Source organism: Pyxicephalus adspersus, chromosome 2 (genome assembly GCF_032062135.1).
Source record: "Pyxicephalus adspersus chromosome 2, UCB_Pads_2.0, whole genome shotgun sequence".
In the NCBI taxonomy this organism is placed as follows: Eukaryota; Metazoa; Chordata; class Amphibia; order Anura; family Pyxicephalidae; genus Pyxicephalus; species Pyxicephalus adspersus.
Genome location: NC_092859.1, coordinates 40,836,420 through 40,851,822, shown reverse-complemented (window position 1 = coordinate 40,851,822; position 15,403 = coordinate 40,836,420). Strand labels below are relative to the sequence as shown.

At 36.7% G+C, this 15,403-nt stretch overlaps 1 protein-coding gene across 2 annotated transcripts in view; it reads right to left on the bottom strand.

Annotated features, from left to right (window-relative positions):
• Nucleotides 1-4,647: 4,647 nt before the first annotated feature.
• CAMK2A (calcium/calmodulin dependent protein kinase II alpha) overlaps nucleotides 4,648-15,403 on the bottom strand; it is a 114,798-nt gene continuing 104,042 nt past the window's right edge. For both annotated transcript variants that reach the window (XM_072400558.1, XM_072400560.1), the window contains 2 exons: nucleotides 14,592-14,820; nucleotides 4,648-11,514 (listed from right to left, as the gene is read on the bottom strand). In XM_072400558.1, the coding sequence (XP_072256659.1) occupies nucleotides 11,511-11,514; nucleotides 14,592-14,820 (233 nt within the window). In that variant the 3' untranslated portion in view covers nucleotides 4,648-11,510. The remainder of the gene's footprint in view (nucleotides 11,515-14,591; nucleotides 14,821-15,403) is intronic.

Here is a 15,403-nt window from a genome sequence, read left to right as displayed (position 1 = left end):
TGGAGTTCTTTATGTTTTGACAATGCCTTAGCGATGAAATTTTAGAGGGTGTTAGCCACACGTGTCCCCCACTTGCACTTCCAGTTTTGTTTACCTGTACCCCCCAGTACCAGATAAATTGGGATTCAAGTGCTAGAAGCCTCCAGCAATATGTAACTGGGTAGATTTATTTGATGGCAGAGTTCTTTATGTTCTGATAATGGCCTAATGATGAAATTTTAGGGGGTGTAAGTCACAGGTGTCCCCCACTTGCACCCACATTTTTGGTTTGTACATCTACCCATTCCAGAGAAATTGGGGTTCAAAGTCGGGAAGGGGACAGGGTAGTATAGTATGACATTTCTAGTTTTGTGACAGGTAGGTATAAATTTGGGGTTCGCACCTCCTTGCCATGTAAGTCGCCCTGGGTGTCCATTATTTGTATGTTTAATTTCGAGTTTCTAGACACACTTACTTTTAAAACAGCAACCCTGCTGTTCAATTTCCACTATTTTTATAATTATGACCCCCAAATTTTAAAAGTTGTTAAAGGTGGGGAGATGAAATTTGTACTGCTAGCTTTGAGGGTCCCCTGTGTACCCTGAAAATTTCAGGTCGGTACGACATACTGTTTAGGAGATATGGAGGTTTGTATTGGGAGAGATGTAAGGCTGCAGTACATGACATGCAGCATTCATACACAAACACAGCTGGGAAACTTTCCTGGCGTCATTGTACAGCATTTGTACCCATTTGTACACAGCCCTGGCAGATTTATTTCATGGGTAGATTTATTTGTTAGAACACCGGAAGGGGAATTCCCCCTCCTCCGCAGTGTCTATGGGAAGAAGGGGATCACCCATCAGGGATCTCCTGTCGGCGGCCGAAGGGAGCCACAAGAAGGCTGAAGAGCTGCATCCAGCTCCAGAGCCTCGGGTTGCCGACTTTTGGTCTACAGGTAAAAACCTTTCCTCAAGATGGTCCCCCCCATAATAATGAACATTGTGGACTAATAAAGAAAATACATTGACTCAGGCCCACCAAGAATGGCTGCTTTAGAAGAGAGCCTAGAAGCCTAAAGAAGGCAGCAAGGGTATATATAGAGCTCCTTTTAGAATTACTGCAGGAACAATATCAAATATACAAACTGTATAACCCAAGTTTGTTCAGTCACCAGAGGCAGTGGCAAGTGCAAAAACACACTGTGCTGGCAACCTATGGATATGGCATGACGAGGCAGACACCATGACTGGACCCAAGGATTTATGTGGTAAATTTCAGGTTTAGAAAAGTTTTTTTTGTGCCTGGTAAACATTTTCTATCTTCTACACTTTAGTTCATTTTCTTGATTGTTCCAGGTTGCAATGATAACACAGCTTAACAAATTTTTTTTTTTCATTTGCCAAGCATTTTTTAATATATTTAGTGTATTTCATGTCTGCTGAATCCAGAAATGACATCAGTTTCATTGAATTGTCTCTAGTTCTTGTGACACAGGAATCAGAATAGACCATTTTAATAACAAATGTAAACACAGCATAATATAATTATTCTTTATTTACACCAAAGTTTTGATGTTTTATATATTAAATGTAGCATTATTTTCATGAAACTTTCATTTGCCTTCTTTTGATTCATACATTTTCTTTTTTTTTACAGAAATATGAGTTCTTTAGAAAGTTGTTTAAATGACCCTCATGTATTTTGCTACAATTGTGGTTAATATTCTCAGCAAAAACAGAGAAGAAACATTACAGAATTTGTGAAACAAGCATATGTTACATATTTTAGTATTAAACTGGGGAACCAAGATAAGTATTGGGCTCCCCATATGTTATGCAAAACTTGTGTAGAGTGTCTACGTCAGTGGAAAAATGGAAAACTGAAAATTTAGAAATTTAGTGTACCTATAGTATGACGAGAGCCCAAAAATCATCATAATGATTGTTATTTTTGTGCTGCAAATGTAAAAGCTTGCAAACATTAGAAGAAAAACAAGTGGGAGTACCCTGATCTGGAATCAGCAAGACGACATGTGCCGCATGGTGCTAATGTTCCCATACCAGTGTTCAGTTCACTCCCAGATATTCCTGTATCTGACATGGAAGATATACAGGGTTTGTAATCCAGTTAGCAGCGCAAGTGAATATGAAGGAAGTGTTTCATCAAACCAGCAGTTCTCCTAAGAAGAGCTCAATGATTTAATACATGACCTAAGTCTGTCAAAACAAGTATCTGAACTTTTAGCATCCAGGCTAAAAAAAAAAGAACTGTCTGAAACCAGAAGTTAAAATAACGGTTTATAGGACAAGAGAGGAGACACTCCGACCATATTTCAGTGAATATGGAGACTTTGTGTACTGTAACATGCCTGGACTAATAGCTCATATGGGAGTACCAGAATACCAAGCAGAAGACTGGCGGCTTTTCATTGACAGTTCCATTCGAAGTTTGAAATCTGTTTTACTGCATAATGGCAACTACTATGCATCAATTCCCATTGGTCACTCAATAAAACCTAAAGAATATGAAAATATCAAAATGGTCTTACAAAAGCTTTGCTATCATGAACACCAATGCTCCATATGTGTTGATTTAAAAATGGTGAACTTCCTACTTGGACAGCAAAGTAGATACACATGTAAAGTACCCATGAAGTACCCGGGAAGTACCCATGTTTCATCTGCTTGTGGGTTGACAAAGAAAAAATCATTCTACCTCCACTACACATAAAGTTGGGATTAATGAAGCAATTTGTTAGAGCTCTGAACAAGGACCGTGATTGCTTCAAATACATTTGTAGATTCTTCCCTGGATTGAGTACTGAAAAATTAAAAGCAGGAATCTTTGATGGACCCCAGATTCAGAAACTGATAAACGATTAAAATTTCAGTTACATGACTGATACTGAAGCTTCTGCCTGGCACAGCTATGTCATGGATGTCAAGAACTTCTTGGGTAACCATAAAGCTCAAACCTATGAAGAACTGGTACAAAACTCCTAAACTTTAAAAATTTGGGTACTACTATGAGCATAAAGGTACACTTTCCCCATAGCAAATTGCAAAATTTCCAGAAAACCTTGGCGATTTCAGTAAGGAACAAGGGGAGAGGTTCCACCAAGATATAAAGGTGATGGAAGAAAGGTATCAGGGCAGATGGGATAGACACATGATGGCAGACTACTGCTGGAGCCTTCAATGTGATTGTCCTGATAATCAGCATAAAAGTAATCGTGCAAACTGAGTTTTTCAATGACTTCTTTGTGATTAGTTCTGTAAGTATACTGAATATAGAATATATTAACATAAAGTATTTCAAAACTTCAATTTTGTATATGTAGGCATATCTAGTTTACTTCTGCTTAATTTTCATTTTTCATTAGTTTTCTATGAGGTTATTATTAAGGTCATTATTTCAAAAACTAGAGCCAATCTAGCAAAACCAATACCATATTTGGAATCTGTGCATCAAACATAACCTAAAATGACTTTAATCTGTTTGGCAAGAAAATGTTTGTTAACCAGTGTAATTGATATGAAATTTTCTGCATTTTTATATTACCATAATTGCAGTTGGAGAAGAATTTAGGGTCCCTGAAGCCAAGCATTATAATTAAGGAAATATACTACTACACAGTATTTATATAGTGCTGACATAATATACAGCACAGTACAAAGTCCATAGTCATGACACTAGCTGTCCCTCCATTAATGTCCATTAGATTGTGTACATTTTATGTATTTTAATGGCAAATAACTGATGGTTATAACAGTGATGTGAGGTTTAAAGAAATTGGTTTATTAAGTGGCACCTAAAAAAGTCCAGTAAAGCTATTTGACTAAATAAATATGGGACCAACCAGAGTTCAAGGGAAAAAGACCCAAACAGGGTGCCTCATCTGTAATAGCATTCTCGTGGTGGAGAGTCATGAGATGTGTTCTTCACAGGATAGTAGCATCATTTGCAGTTCCTTGTTATGTGTAGTCCTCCAGCAAGTAGCTATCCTTCCCTTTTTCCTGCCTGATGTCTGAGCACTGCGAGCTGGGAGGTTTTTACCTGATTGATCAAACTTTCCCTCTGCAATCCCCACCAAGCCTATGAATCCCTTCTATTTTTTGTAGGGCTCAGACCAGGTGATCACTGCCTGGAACAGCATTTACTTCCTGTTCTGCTGTTGGTGTGTTGTTGTGTGGTACTTGTTGCTGACACTTTGTTTGACCCTCAGACTGTTTGCCATTTTGTCCTTAAGACTTTTTCGACCCTTTAGATACCAGGTGAAGAGTATGATGTTAGATTGGGGATCGCACCTGGTTAAGCATTGGCATTTCAGGCCTTGCAATAGACAATAAAGCAGAACATATTATGAACAGAATGCATAAGCGGATGTATTGTATTATAAAGAGCACACTTTTTTATGTTAGTAGTGACTGTGGTACTGATAGCACATATAAAGATCCATATGCATATCTTAGAATCTGCATTAGTTATTCCAGTCCCAGCCTTACATCTTCCTCTTAGATTGTTTTTTTTATCATTTTAGTTGACTGTATTTCAAAAAATGTGTGGCCATGAGGGACATTTCCATGTTTCTCTGTCCTAATGACATGGACACCAAAATAGTAAATTAAGACAAAGAGATGCCCAAAAAAAAAAAATCAGACATGATTAAATTTCAGTTTGTGCCATTTATTGAAATCAGAACATCAAGATTAAAATATACAGCCAGAATAAAACTGTGCCAGGGTATCCACCACTATCTTATCAGTGTAACAGCCACAGGCTGGAAATAAAGAACAAAATTCATTGACCTGAACAAATACATCTGCAACACGTTACACCGGTGCACGCTCTGAATTACGTAAAAAATAAATAGATTTTTTTTTTTAGTTCAAAATTTCTTTTTAAAACATTTTGTGCCTAAAGCAAACTGACAGTTGTGCTTTTTCCTTTCACCTGTTACAGATTCAATGTCTCAAAGCTTGGGACATTTCCAAAAAAGTAGAGGCTTGCTGTAAATGTAAACTTGTGTAAAATTTCACTATTACACCACAGAACATGAGAACAAAAAATCATGCATACTTCCCATGATGCTCATACGTTTTTCATTTTTGTATTGATATATCCTAAATAATCTTAAACATGCATACTTTTAATTATTAATATGAATCTTTATCTTATATTTCTCCTGAGCTACACATAAGAAAATAGATTTCCTGGCATGAACTAATTCTCATTAGGGATGCACAAAATTTAAAGTTTTTCTTATCCTGAGATTTTGGCAAAAATAAACGATTTCAGAAAAATCTTGCCATATAGGTAAAATGCATTGGAGTCAAAAAGAAAGCTAAAATTAAAGATCACTTTTTATTAGCTATAATGGATCTGGTTCCTTTGTTGGAAAATGGCTCTCTTATCTTATGTTTGTTATCTTATGTTATCTTTCTTATTTTATGTTTTTTCACAAAAGCAGGATAAATGATAAAACTAAAACAGAAATAAAACTATAAAGGATTTTTTTTTCCTTTAAATCAGATTTCAAATTAGTAGCTTAATGAGTGAAAATAAGTATTAATATATTAGTATTTTTCAGAAAATAAAAAAATTTTAGGCAAAAATTAACTTTTCAGTGAAATATATTTCACCAAAATACCTTCATTTATTCCTATCTTTCACATGTGAGGAAAGCAAAAAACATTTTTTTAAAAGGCAAAATGTAAAACTGGTCAGCTTATAAACCAACATTTTATTATGTTTAAAAACTTTTTCTTTGTATACTTTTTAAATACATATATAGATGCACACAGGTGCTGCCATATTTACTTTTTATGCAAGCACGCTTTCATATTTACAGCAAAATTTAGAAAATCCTGCTTACAAAAAAAAAATATACAGATTAAGATAACATACCTTAAATTTTTTTTCAAGTTTGTAAGATTACTGAAACTGTTAGTAGTAGGTTGCCTTACATTTTGTGATCAATAGATGGTTACAAACAGTTCAGATTGACAGGTGATTTGCCATTTATATAGGGAGCATTTGTGCTAAGCTACATGGGTGAGATAAAGATAAGACCTTGGTCATGAAGAAGGGTATGCCCAAAAATTGAAATACCCTAGACATACCTAGCATACTCAGGGCCTTCTTCCCTACCAAACCTGTTCTACCTCGTTCCTTTGCTCTCTATATTATGTGAGTTATTGCAACATGTTATGTAATAAAGTGTTTTTGGTAAGTTGTTCCTTTTTAATTTTTTATTCATTCATCCCGTTCATTCCTTCATTTAGCAAATGCATTGATTTATTTGTACCTTCTAAATATAATTGGTGCCAGTTTTGTCACACTTGCATTTAAAAAATATACACAAATATAAAAAAAACTTTGTTGTTTCATATTTTATCTTCAATTTGTCTTTAGAACATATAGAAATAAATACATTTCTGAAGACTGCAAGGTAAAGCTTTTTTGGCTCCCCAAAAAAATATTTTATATTTCAATAGTATGAGTAAGAACAACATTTTTGGTTCAGTCGTAGTAGTAAAAACTAGTTGCTCTGATTTGGGAGAAGTATATAGCACAAGCACATGCAAAGAGAAAAGCACTATACACCTAAGGTCACTCTGCTATTTTATTTACAGGCTCATACAGCAGGTACTGTCCATAACAACAGTTCTAAAGCACACACTGGTTGTGCGTAGTCATAAAAATTGTATCATGTTATTAAAAAAGAAAAGTGACCATGAAGCTGCATAGAAGAGACCAACTATGAGTGATGCCTATTGGTACTGAGTGGGATTAGCATTTATTGGAAATCTTTAGTTACTTTCAATGAGAATATTATTAGTAAATTAGTTTTTAGACCAGGGGTTGGCAAATTCCGGCCTTTAGGTCAGATACGGCCTAGCCGGTAGTTCGTTCCAGCCTAACGTCCCCTGGCTGATCCGGCCTAATGCCAGAGGGGTGTTAGGAACTACTGGAGCCTCTGGGGCTCCGGTGCCACCTCCTTGCTGTGGCTCCTCTATTTACCACGGCAGGCCTAATACTTCCGCCGCCGCAGTAAATAGGGAACGCTCCCTGAAAGTAAATCCCTCTCCTGCGCAATGCATATGAAGGAGAGAAATTTCACTTCAGGGGGCGTTCCCTTGTGGGGGTCGGAGTCATTAGGGCGAGAATCAGAGTCTGGCCTTCTGTGCTCCCGCCCATCCCTGAAATGGTCTAGTGGCCATAAAAAGTTTTCCGACCCGTTTTAGACAATGCTTCCTTGCCTGCATGGGGCACAAGAAGGTCACCATTAATAGGACAGTAAGGAAAAGGGCTGACTGGTGTTATTGCAGCCGATGGGAGGACTTGGAGTCCTGGTACCCACTGTGTAGGCCTTGATTACTTTAGGAAAGTAGTAATATTTGGAGTATTTAACTGCAAAATCATTATATAAGTAGTGATCTATAGCAGTATTATGTAACATGTTTACAGTCTCTGACTATCTCCTGCCGCATGTTTCCAATTTCCAGCCACACATGTAGTATGTCTGCAGTCTCTGGACATCTCTTGTAGTATAAGTGAAGTCTCTTACTGTCTTCTCATAGTAGCAATATTGATACTGAATGTTAATTGTAATCCTTGGTGATGTCACAGGTTGCAGTTAGGGCAATCTATACTTTGTAAGTGAGCCACCACTGACCTGGAGATGATGAACCGTTAAGCAAAGATTGCACAGTAATCTGTTCAAAACAGTTCTTAGGAACATATGCAGATAAATAGTAATTTAAATTTTAATAAAAATTTGTTCCGGAAAAGCCATATCACAACCATCCACAAGTAGTCTAGGAATTCTTAACAAAATTAAAAGCCTCACTGCACTGCAACTAGCTGTACAACTGCAGACATTTTGTGACATAACCCAATTTTGCAAGAATGGCCCAGTTTATTAATGATACATCAGCACAGCTACAAATATATAAAAAGGTCATTTAATGTGTTTTTTCATCTTTAACACATTAACACAAGTATTAAAATGTATTTTTTTTTTTTGCATGTTTCAGAAAATTAGGTAGCTCTGTTTGGGTAATAATTTAGATGCATTTCCAGGGTGCAGATAAGGTAAGAAAAGTTTGGTCACTCAAGAAAATACATTCATTAAGTGTCAAAAAAACAGTACAGCACCAAAAAAGGTTTGGACAGGACTAGATAATTATTAATGGTGATATCTGTGTGAGAGGATCTAGGGCAGTTGGGTCTAAACAAATTCATCGTGAGCAACACCATTGCTTGAAAGTAGAATGCACCAAGACATGAGAGAGTGTCTGCTTCCATAGGATACTATAAGTAGGAACAGTATTTTGAGTGCAATATAAATGCACTATATGATGACTTTACAACTTTGATCACTTTGACAAAAATATGAACAGATTCTTTTCTTGTAGAGTACCTTTTAGGGCAAATGGCATTGTACCATATCATCAATGCAACTTAGCAACTAGTAAAAAAAGAAACCACACTACTTCTACCAAATCCTCATGAGACAAACTATAGTGGCTTAACAGTATTACGGGAACAAGTAGAAAAAACTCCTTATTGTCAGGAGGCAAAAATGTAAGGACAACATTTTTTGATGGGACCACTTGTGGTTTAGACTGCATATAAGCTACATATCTAGAACAGTCTGCAATGGCCATAGCTAATATGTAACAAAACCGAGACCAGATACCTTTAACCACACATCCACATCCATAAGCAACCATTACTGCAGGATCTAATGTTTCTATGAGCAATGCTGAGTAAAGGCACAACATTTGGTGCATAACTTTTTCAGGTGAAGACACTACTGTAGTAAAATCATAGTACCTGAAAAATTCACATTTACCAGGGTGGATTAGTTGAGCTGTGATTTTTCAAGTATAGGGTTAGCCATGATATAGCTATGGGCATTACATAAGGTTCTTTTCAAAGACACTGTGTGGATTACAGACATTGTATCTGCAGTTTGTTCTCTCCCTTTTTTTGTTTTTGGTGTGAGATACCTAACAGTTAGCTCCCACATTCCCTTATAATATTTGAGATGCATTATTCTGTAGCAGGTGAGAGGGCAGGTACTAAAGCAGAGGTATAACACAATATAATCTTTACAGGTACAATTTTCGGAAGACTAGAGACAAGACATTCTGCAAACAACCCTGACCATATATTTACCCCAAGAAGTGAATGCAAAAATGCCCCTCTTTGGAGACACTTGGCACAGGTCACATATGGGCAACAAAGACGCCATGCAACAATATATTAGAGTCTACTAAAAGTAGAAAGCCTTGCTAATGAACTTGTTTGGTCAGTCATTCTCATACAGGTTAAATACTAATTGACCTGCAATTTTGTAATTAAACTGAAATAGCCTTTACTCATAAATAAATGCATTATTTAAAAACTGCTATCTCGAATGAAAATTAAAAAGGTGTAGTTGGTGTGCTGCTAGGCCAAGTTTGTTCAGCCTATTTATTCTGTATTATTTACACCAAACTGATTTTATTTGGCAATGAAGCACAATTGCAATCAAGTAAAAAAAAGGCATGATCATCCCTTAAAACAAGTCAACATCACTGAGGACCACCACTGACCACAAAAAAAGAACAAAGTAAGTATTAATCAAATTAGTCTTTGTAGATGGTTACTCCCTACTACGTTCTTCAAAATTCAATGATGATTCCATATATGTAGCCAAAATTCAAGAAAAAAAATTCCATCAGTAGTAGCATTCAAGTGTCCTGCTCATTGTGACAAATACTTTTTCATTTAAGTCTTCTGTTCTTCAACTCTTCTTGAATGAGATTAAATTTGAGCAACGTCAAATTATTCCATCCCGGTTAAAGGACTTTACCTATTTTTTTAATCTCCACATCTTCACTAAAGAAAGAAACAGACATCACAGCCCAGAACAGTCATTCGTTCTTAGGTATTTTTGAAAGCAGGACATAAACCCACCACATTTATCATACATATTAGTCAATAAGCAGCCTAATCAGACAAATCACTAATATAGCTAAAAATGTAAACATGCCCAGACCTTCTCATCATTAGACTTTATCATTGCTTAGTTTTAAAAAGCCACCATGCAGGGGACAGTAAAATTGAATGCCCTGTACATTAGGAAGCCTCTTTAACAAGAGTTTTCCTATCATTAAAGTAAATAAAGCAGCCATTGATCTAATTTCAGAACCCAAACAACACTATAAATAAAACCACAATCTGAACTCATGAAAAGAAAACAATTTGAAACTTTTCATTTAACAGCAGAATATTGTACAAGCATTTTAACAAACATTCAAAAATTTAGGGTAAGCAGTATACCATCCAAAAAAAGATGGATGCAAAGAAAAAAAGAAAAAGCGACTGCTTTAAAAGTTGCTTTTGAGAACTCCTCCCCCCCCCCAAAAAAAATTAATAAATAAATTAGTAACATATTGCAAATAAATTATTACAAGTTTTACTTCTATAAAAGCATGCATATATTAGATCTCAAATAGAAATACTATTGTTCTTAACACACTGATGTATTTGCACAAAATATATATATATATATGTATGAATATTTATAGATATTTATTATTACTATAGCTTGCATCATCGGTCTGCACTGAACTTTATTTTTTTATTGTGTGTACGTTCATTGCACAACATTGCTTTGCAACGTAAAAACGATGAACCCTTTAGCTCTTTAAAATAAATATACATTCTTTGAAAAAGAAATATTTGTAGGCAGAGACACTGCACCCACAAAACAGCAAGGTTTTGGGCAGAGTATAGCAAAAAAAAAAAAATCAAACTTTGTTATTGTTAATATTATTACTTTTGTCCCTGGAGTGCTAATGTATTTATGAAATTGATCGGATGCTCTGGTAGTTAAGGCAACCTTTAAAAACTCTGATCAAAAATTCAGAAATGTAAAAAAAAAAAGGTGAAATGATATGATTGATGATTACTGATGAAAACTTTAGACATCTGCTGCTTGTGGTTTAAAAACCAGGGATGCCTCCATTATGTGTGAACTTGTGCTTTTGGTATATGTGAATGTCTGACACTTTACACTGACTTTTTAGTAGGTGCAGTCAGTTCTAAAAGTGTCTGCCACATGTAGGAATATTGACACAATTTGTTTTATTCTATTACAATGACGGTGAAAAGGTTTCATGATTGGTTATTTGATCTGCTTGAATATCACTGCTGAGATAACAGCCCCAATTTGCAGTGAGATAATTTCCAGAGAAGATGCACCCCCTCTCTCCATGACCTCTAATTGGTGGGTGACTACAACTGTGCAGAGGACATGTTAAAGCACACAGGCTCACACATTTCAGGACACAAGCTTACACACTGTTTCCTGTCACCTGACACCTCAAAAAGGGAAAAATAGGAAAGAGAGGTATGGACCAACAAAAAAAGACAGGTGCAGAGAGAAAGAGAAGGAGAGAGAGTTGCAGAAGATTTGTAGGGGCTGCTTCTTCTGGCGTTGATAATTAGAATCCATGGCCAAAGATGGAGTCTCAGCTGAAAAATACAAAGTTTTGATATTGGTTTAATGGCTTTCCTTAATGACAATGTTACTTTCAAACTCTCCCGCCCTAAAGATCAACAAAGTGCGGGTTACTTTTTTGGTAACTTGGCATAAAAAATATCTTGTTTGGTAAACCATCTTATGTTTTCATTGCTGTCTGTACTCCTTCACTAACTCTATGGTCTTATTGACCTTTTTCCCAAAGAGTAAAAGAAGTCATAAAGCTAAATATGAAAAAATGCATAGATATAGGTACGACATGACAGGGTGGAAACAGGAAACAGATAAGAAAAGGGTTAGCATAAAAATTTGGGGGTTACAGAATTGTGGACAGGTGGGTTCTGAGAGGGGGTTTAGGAATAGCATAGGTGAGGACAGAAAAAATAGATTCTAGAACTTTGGCTTCTGCCTCCTCCACCCCTTTTTTCAGAGGAATAATTCCGACAGTTCAACTGGATAAAGTCATGATTGGTATGTGGCAGTTGGTGTCCTTGAAGGTAGTAATCTTGGTAGTAAAAAATGGTTTTGAGAAACCAATCTTTAGTGCGGAGTCCTTTAAGTAGTAGGGTAAAGTGGTGGCTCTGCTATGTAGTGGTATCTATCTCTGATGTGACCTGGTGCAATAAATGACCAAATGATGACCAAAAATATTTTGTGGTGCCTCTGCACAACTGTAGGCCTGGTTTCCACATGAAACCTCAACTTCTGCCCTGTCAAGATTAAGCCTCACTCCTTCCACTGGTGCTAAGCACTGCCACTGTTAAATGCCAGAACATCAGTAGGAATTACAGTTTCTGGGCTGTAAATGTCAATGACAATAGGTAGGGTTTTGTGCCAGAAACCAAAGCGAAAATTTTCCACAATGTAATGAGAGGAGATGACTCTCAAGAAGATTGAACTGGGATGATTGAAGGCAAAAGTAATTAGTCCACAAAGCTTTATTTATTCTCTATAACCTTCTGAACAATGAAAAGTTGATTTATAGAGAAAAAAGGGATGAAAGTCTGTAGATTCCATCTTTAATTTTCTAACTCGTAAAAACCCCAGCTTGGATTTGTTTGACTTTTGTAGACAATGGATCTGATTTATTCAAGCTCTTCAAGACTGGAGAATATAAACTATCATTGGTGAACTTGTGTGATACAGCAAACCTGGAAAGGATGTGGTCAAGGACTTAAACATTTGTCAAATAAAAGGTAATACTTTTTAAGAAATCTATCCCAGGTTTGCTGGTTCACCCATGTTATCCCATGATAGTCCATATTCTCCAGTCTTTGAGCTTTAATAAATCAGACCTAATGTATACACTTTATTTTTAAAGTTTTAATGTTTAAATGTTTAGAAATAAATTCATCATAAAAGATTTCAGCAAGTGCAGTAGGGATTAGATGTTTTTTCTCCTATTACTTAGACCAACTGAAGTTTATGTTTCATATCAGCTAAATACATTACAGGTGAATCAAAATAAAATATGAACAAAGTCTTACAGTTTTCTTTAATTTTAGGTAGAAAAGACACCCCGCCAGAAATCAGTAAAGAAGGACACTTGCTCTCTGTGTGGACCATGACCTTACTGAGTCAGATAAGGAGTACAGCAATCAACAAATCTCATGATCCTTGCAAGTCAGAAACCTCTAGGGCCCATACAATCCCTGCTGAGTCAAATCTAGAATATTGAAATCAACAAAAGTCCTTCTCACTGCTGATTGGAAAGCTCCAGCTCTAACACAATAGGGATTTGTCAGACCTCTGCAGATAGATTGCTGCTTCTACAGAGAGAATAATGTTTCTTCTCTGCAACATTCTGGCAGGGGAGAGGCTATTCAACTTACCTTTTGTTTTGTTGCACCTTAAATGTACTTTGTTGATTTCAACTTAAAGTTCTGCTAGGCTTTAAAGTTGGCATAACATTAAATGAAATATTAAGTACATCAACCCACTTTCTTCCTTTTTTTTACAAATAATAATGGTAAAAAAGTCAGAATTAATAGAAAATATACTTATCGTATACCAGGCTTCAATCTGCAGCAGTGAGGGATCTCCTCCTGGTGAGATCCTATTGTAGCGGCACATGGCTCGCATTTGAGCAACACATCTGCTGGTGTTCCCTAGTGTAACAGTGTATCTTCAGTGTCCTCATGTAACCCCAAATGTCTACAGGTACCTTGTGCCTCCAGCAACCCTGAACATCTTCTGTGACCCCAAGTCTCTCCTGTAGCCATGAAAACCTCCAGTGTCCCTTTGTATTATCTATTGCTTTCTATGCCCTCTATGACCTACAGAGTTTTTATGTACTTTCAGTGACTACCAGGTAAAGACTTCTGCCTGCTTCTGACACATCTGATTGTCTTTTTTGTCATTGATGTCCTGCTACCTTGTTTTGACTGCCTATCCCAGTATTTCTGTAACCCCTTCCAAGGTGCTCTGCTGAAAACTAGCAGCTCCATATACTCTGCGCTTTGGCCACACTATTGGTGTCCTTATGCAGGTGAACCCACAGCCTAGTCTTCATGGTTTGCGTTTTTCACAGGTTCATACACAACCAATGAGCTGGAGTGTCTTTATGTGAGATACAGGATACTCAGAGTTCTCAGGATCTTGTTGGAAGGATGATGATTTCACCAGCATGGAGGATGGGGTAAGGTAAGTACATTTTCTAACTTTTAACACAGGTTTCAGCTTTAACCTCTTCAAATATTGCTCTCCCCACGGGTGTAAAGGGGCTAAAATGAGCTTGCAATGGAGGTGTGAGCTTGTTTTTAATTTCTCTGGGAGGATTCGGCCTTTCCAGTAGGGATGATCATACCTTACCAATAATGCTAAGTCAATGCTACCTGAGGCCCAAAGGTGATTAACCCCCTGCCGATGGTTCACCAGAGGAAAAGAACAGCCCATGACTAGAAAAAGGCCACCATGGCCCATTGTCAAATAAACAGCTTTATGTATAGCATTGGTATGATTTTACAGGTTTCCTGCTGTGGCATTGTGGACATTGTAGACTTTATATAATTGTTCAAATGTTCTTTAAACAAAACTGATAAAAAAAAATATATAAAGCAAATTATCTTACTGAGGGAGAACAGAAGGGGCCCCTGATCGGTGAAAGTGGACATTTTGCCATTTTCCATCCCGGCGGTGCCAAATACATGTCTCCTCTGACTGGGCGGTTCTGGGAACACCACTGGTGTCCAGGTATTGGGTTATGCGAATGTAAGCAATGCATGCAGATTCATCCCCCATCAGGTGAATATGAGGGTTCAAGATGGTTGTATGAAGAGGTTTATTGCTCCGTGACCACACTGAAAGACAAATAAGTGATATTGTTTTAGACATATAAACTTAAGCTCTACATTTTTACATCAGACAAAACATTTTGGTGGGTGGATTAGTAATGCTTTGGGGCTGTATTTCTGCTTATGCTCACAAAGTAACTAGACATTCTAGTGCAAAATGTACTACCCCAGTGTCTCAGTTCTGTCTCACTTCCAATTCATGGATCCTATTTAATATATGTGGAAAGAACTGGATCATGCAGTCTGGAGAACCTAACACAACTGGAGTAGAGTTAACATTCTGTTAATTCAGAACTCTAACACAAGGTTTGATTGTTTCTAAAAAATAAAACTAACAATGATTAAGTTTTAATAAATTATGTTTTCTCCTTTTTCTCAGTTTTATTTTATTTTAGTGACAATTGTTGGTCCTTTTTTGTTCCTTGAGGCATACCTACTAATTTGTTTACATTTGTATATGAGATTTTTTTATACCTTCTACAGATATAGTATTTAGAATTAGTATCTAGTCCTGAGAGGCTACCAAGAGGTGATTGATAGGTGAGGAGGAGTTCCACCTGCACAAAGTTCCTCCCCTTAACAAGTAGCC